This window comes from Wolffia australiana, chromosome 13 (genome assembly GCF_029677425.1).
Source record: "Wolffia australiana isolate 7733 chromosome 13, ASM2967742v1".
Taxonomy (NCBI): domain Eukaryota; kingdom Viridiplantae; phylum Streptophyta; class Magnoliopsida; order Alismatales; family Araceae; genus Wolffia; species Wolffia australiana.
In genome coordinates, this window is record NC_135847.1 from 14,340,455 (window position 1) to 14,346,532 (window position 6,078).

Sequence of the window (6,078 nt, forward strand, 5' to 3'; positions counted from 1 at the left end):
ATGGGCAACATAAGAATGGCGTCAGAGGAAGAGAGTTTGGGAGACAATCGTTTGACAAAAGAGGTACTCCATGATCGTCAAAACCTGATCATGAAGTGGGAAAATTTAAAGGATGAAAGCAGGTACTTTAAAAAACAGCATTCAACCATAAAACAATGATCCAAAATTGTAAAACCAATCATAAAAAATAAAGCAGGGTCATAACCCCCTAAAAACTTAAAGAAAAAAAATTAAATCACAGTCTTTTCTCGTAATTTGAGAAAAATGAAAGCAAAGGATAAAAAAGTTCGAACCCATATATAGAATCAGAATATAGTAGAGAGAGATACCAGTGAAAATGGGCAAACCCACCAAAAACAAAGTAAGAGAACTATCTCCCGCCATAGTGATACCTACCTCAGAAATATTCAAAGACTCAAAGCGAGAAAAGTTTCTAAGTTAAGGGCATGAAGATGAGAGAGAAACTCGATGCCGCGTATTTTAAATGGAAAGTTCTAAATTCAAATTCGATGACAAACTCGATGCCGTCGCCGCAGTATGATTGCCCCAAATTACCTTTGCGTACTGCATCAACTTGTTATGCATAGCACTACATGTCGAGCACAACGCATCCCTCCGCTCGACATCCAAGGTTGCCCCAACACTGTACATAGCCTGCTCAAGTTGGGACTTCAGGTCCGTGATCAATGATGTTACTTCAGTGATTGGTAATCTCTTTGTGGAACACAAATAGTCAGAACCCTGACACAGTGGCCCAAGGATACACAGATATTCATCAATCAACTCCCAGTCCTCCTGACATAGGGCGTAATCTTTAGTCGATGTCGAAAGGAACCTCACAGCCATATGGTCGAGTACCTCTCTCTTGGCGAGAGCGTGCTCTAACATCATGAAAGTGGAGTTCCAGGGCGTTGGGCAGTCAACCTTTATCATGATCGAGTTTGGGAGCTCAAACATTTTGCACATAACAACATATTTCTCCATTCGTTGCGTGGATCCTTGAATAGCGTTGACGATGGCTCTCACACGTGAAATGGCTATTCCCAAGGGTGCAGCTGTCGTGGTACTATATTCGTCGACTCGTGATTCAGTTGGTTCATCCGTGGCCAACGCTGCATATGTCTGAAAATCTCGACCTCGTAGCATACTACTTTCTGGTGCCTCATGATTACGAATGATCTTCAATCCGGCCTGGACTACGAGGTTCAGAACATGTGCAATGCATGTTACGTGTCGATCCATAGTGAATTGTGGGTTTGCGGTCTTCAGTTGATCTACAATAGAGGCCAACATCATTCTGTTGTTAGACGCACTGTCAGTGGGGATGGCACAAAGCTTCGACTCGATTCCATATTCATATGCAACTTCCACGATGATCCTTGCCAAGTTGGTGCCGCAATGGGATCCCTTGATCCGCCGGATAGCAAGGAGTAGCTCACAGATCTTCCAGTTGACGTCAATCCAATGGGCAGTGACACCTAAAAGGGCAAGGTTATTTCTTTATGTCCAAGCGTCCATTGTAAGAGAGACACTGTGAACGTCAGCAAACATCTCTATTAATTTCCCTTGGACTTCTCTATACATGTTAGAAGTCGTTGCTTTGACCGCATCAGGACCAGGGATGTCCCCAACCACCTGTGTCCCGTAGAACCATAATCTTCGGAATGACTTCTTCTTCACAAGTTGTCAAGGAAGATTGTTGTCACAGATGAACCTGACGAACTCCCCCTTCGTACGCTCCACGTTGATGCCGCATAAGTACAGCTTGTGGGAGAGTAATTCGTAATGGGTTATCCTTCTTTGATTCGTCTGGATGCCCTTGGTTCATCTTGAAATTTACAATGTACTTTCTCTATATGTCTCCAAAATACATTTGTGCTCATATCTTTATTTCGCTTGATGATGACCTTATGAGTGGGGTCCTACGCTTGACAAAGCGTACACTGGTACTCGTCCGGGCCAACTTCAACAAATCGATCTAAATCTTTAGACCGATTGCATTTTACACTTCGAGATGACACATTGCCATCCACCTCTGCGGCATCGCACTCAACGGACACCGACGGCGTAGCCCTAGCTGTTGATTTAGGAGTGGTAGCAGATGTGGACTCCATATGTCTATCCAAATTATTCACAATATGTCAGTCATTTGTACGAAGTGTGTGACGAGCAATTTGAACGCCATATTAGAGTGACACTGAAATATAATAAAATTAATGGAGACTGTAATAGTTGTTTACAACACTCGACGTTCATAAGGAAAACAAATGCAGAAAAAAATATTCAGAGATGACCATGGATATTAATCTCAAAACTTGGACTCATTGACTAGTAATATTTCGATAGATCGATAACCATTCTGGCGGACTCAAGCATGGTAATCACATAGCACATGCGACAAAATGATATATACGCAACTAAAAATTTGTTATCTATGATTCGTAGAGAATGATCAGTTGATATATTTGTGACAAGTTGAAATATATGTACCTCTTTGGGTCGCCGACAAATAAAGCTGCAGTCCAGAAGCTCCGAAAAAGACGTGTACAAATTATTTGAACAATACATGAAAGCGGCGAAATTTGATTATACTGGGGCCTACGTAATATGAAATTAATGTTCTATTGAAATAATCCAGGCATGATTAAAGAAAAGATTACTCATATACTTTAGTACCTTGTGTTACATGATATGGAACCAGAATTGTTTTGGTAAACACTGAGTGGTAGGGGGAGAATATGATAACTCATTCAAAAACTCATTTAAATTAGCAACACAGATAGATAGTTATACATAGAGATAGAGAGGTAGATAGATAAACAGTGAGATAGATAGATAGATAGATAGATAGATAGATAGATAGATAGATAGACAGTGAAATAGATAGGTCGAAAGTGAGATAGAGATTGAGACAGTGACAGCCCTCTTATTCAATAAATCAAAGCACCACCCAAAACCTATCTTGTGGGTGATTGGAATGGATATTGAGATAGATAGATAGAGATTGAGATAGCTATTTAGATAGACAGTGAGATAAATAGATCAACATTGAGATAGGCAGGTAGACATTGAAAGGGATGGATCGATAGTGAGTTAGCTAGGTAGACAGATAGATAGTTAGATAGGGAGAGAGAGAGTTACACAGCGAGATAAATAGATAGTTAGATAGATAGATACATAGAGATAGATAAGCAGACAGATTACAGAAATATAGATAGATAGACAGTGAAATAGATAGGTCGACAGTGAGATAGAGATTGAGACAATGACAACCCTCTTATTCAATAAATCAAAGCACTAACCAAAACCTATCTTGTGGGTGATTGGAATAGATATTGAGATATATAGATAGAGATTGAGATAGCAAGATAGATAGACAGTGAGATAAATAGATCAACATTGCGATAGGTAGGTAGACATTGAGATGGATAGATCGACAGTGAGATAGATAGGTAGACAATGAGATAGTTTGATCGACAGAGAGATAGATAGATAGACAGGCAGTGAGATAGATAGGTAGACATTGGGATAGATAGATAGGCAGTGAGATAGATAGGTAGACATTGAGATAGATTGATCGACAGTGAGATAGATAGGTAGACATTGAGATAGATAGATAGGCAGTGAGATAGATAGGTAGACATTGAGATAGATTGATCGAGAGTGAGATAGATAGGTAGACGTTGAGATAGATTGATCGACAGTGAGATAGATAGGCAGTGAGATAGATTGATCGACAGTGAGATAGATAGGTAGACATTGAGATAGATAGATAGGCAGTGAGATAGATAGGTAGACATTGAGATAGATTGATCGAGAGTGAGACAGATAGGTAGACATTGAGATAGATTGATCGAGAGTGAGACAAATAGGTAGACATTGAGATAGATAGGTAGATAGGCAGTGAGATAGATAGGTAGACATTGAGATAGATAGATAGGCAGTGAGATAGATAGGTAGATATTGAGATAGATTGATCGACAGTAAGATAGATAGGTAGACACTGAGATAGTTTGATCGAAAGAGAGATGGATAGATAGACAGTGAGATAGATAGGTACACAATAAGATAGATAGATCGACAGTGAGATGGATAGGTAGACAGTAACATAGACAGATCAACAGTGAGACAGATAGATAGTGAGATAGACAGATCGACAGTCAGATAGTGAGATAGAAAACATCAACTGATGGATAGATAGGCACATACCTCGCCGTCGGGGAAGTGCTCTTGGATGATGCAATTGGGTGCGGAGGGCCACCGACCTGGTTGATGGGGAGCCGAAGGTCTTCTTCTTTCATTTTGGAAGGACACAACTAGGGTGCGCCTGTTCTTTCAAAAGGGAGCAGGAAATAAAAGGTTTTTTAATACATAAAAACTTTTGTCTTGGACGAGGGACGGGACGGTTTTTGCCCTGGACGGGACGAAAAACCGTCCGAGTAATATTGGACGGGACGGTTTTTAGTCACCGGACGAAAAACCGTCCTGTCCTTCGTCCCGGGGAAAATTTGGACATTAGACGGGACAAAATTCGTCCTGTCCCGTCCATCGTCCCCGTCTGGGACGATCTGGATGTATAGAGAGAGAGAGAGAGAAATGGGCGAGAAAGAAATGAGAGAGAAAGAAATTAGAGAGAGAGAAATGGGAGAGAGAGAAAGAAATTAGAGAGAGAGAAATGGGAGAGAGAGAGAAAGAAATGGGAAGAGAGAAAGGAGAGAGAGAGAAAGAAATGAGCAATGAGAAATGGGCGAGAAAGAAATGAGAGAGAGAGAGAGAGAGAGAGAGAGAGAGAGAGAGAGAGAGAGAGAGAGAGAGAGAGAGAGAGAGAGAGTTATCCTTGGGCCGACGCCTAATCCACACAGCACAAATAGGACCGAGAGAGAAGTAACCCCCTTATCCCCCCCCCTCCCCACCCCCCTTGGAGGCAAAGCAAACCTCTTCTTCCGCAACCATGTTCGCCACGGCGCTCCTGCAAGCTCCGACCACCTCCAAGCTCCAATCTTCCCCCTTCCTCAAGGGCTCTCCGCCCCTTCTCTCCCCCCCCAAGCCCAGCTCCCCTCAATGGGCTCCCCCCTCCCTTCCCCTCACCGTCCGCGCCATGCGGAGCTTGCAGGGCCGCGTCGTCTCCACCGTCAGCGACAAGACGGTCGGCGTGGAGGTCACCCGCCTCGCCCCCCACCCCAAGTACAAGCGCCGGATCAGGATGAAGAAGACTTACCAGGCCCACGACCCCGAGAACAGGTTCAAGGTTGGGGATTTCGTCCAGCTCGAGAAGTCTCGCCCGATTAGCAAGACCAAGACTTTCCTCGCCGTCCCCGCCCCCGGAAGGAACGCGCCCCTGCCTGCCGAGGATGCTCCTCAGGACCTCGGTCTTCCCCTTCAATCCCAATCCTAGAGCTTTCCAATCTTTTTTTCTCGTGAGTTAATTCACAACACTGTGTTTCCAGTTCTTTGCATCTCTTTGAATGTTTGGCTCGGAAGAAATGGGAGTGTCAAATTCTTGATTTTCCTGCTGTTTTTTTGCGATTATGGATGTTGGGTTCGTGTGAAATGACTCGCAATTCCCTTATTCACCTGCAATTTATTCCCCTCCGATCTCAATCCTAGAGTCTTCTGTCTTGCCGTTACTTCCATCTCTTTGAATGTTTGGCTCGGAAGAAATAGGAGTGCCAAATTCTTGATTTCCCTGTTGTTTTTTTGCGATTATGGATGATGGGTTCGTATGAAATGGCTCGCAATTCCTTTATTTACCTGCAATTCATTTCCCTCCAATCTCTATCCTAGAGAGCTTTCTGCCTTACCATTACCTCCTCCTTTTTCTACCTTTTTTTCGTGATATAATTTACAACACTGTGTTTCCAGTTCGTTGCATCTCTTTGAATGTTTGGCTCGGAATAAATGGGTGTGTCAAATTCTTGATTTCCCTGTTGTTTTTTTGCGATTATGGATGTTGGGTTCGTAAGAAACGGCGCGCAATTCCTCTATTTACCCACAATTTGTTCCTGAAATTTCGCTAAGACTCTTGATTATCATAGATGCATGGTTGGTGCCAGAGTATTTACTGGGTAAATCGATTTA

General features: G+C 42.8%; 1 protein-coding gene across 1 annotated transcript; it reads left to right on the top strand.

The window, feature by feature from the left end:
- Positions 1–4,888: 4,888 nt before the first annotated feature.
- Positions 4,889–5,506, top strand: RPS17 (ribosomal protein S17). The gene has a single exon (XM_078585206.1). It carries the CDS (start codon positions 4,952–4,954, stop codon positions 5,393–5,395), a length of 444 nt encoding a protein of 147 aa, XP_078441332.1. The 5' UTR covers positions 4,889–4,951; the 3' UTR covers positions 5,396–5,506.
- Positions 5,507–6,078: the final 572 nt, after the last annotated feature.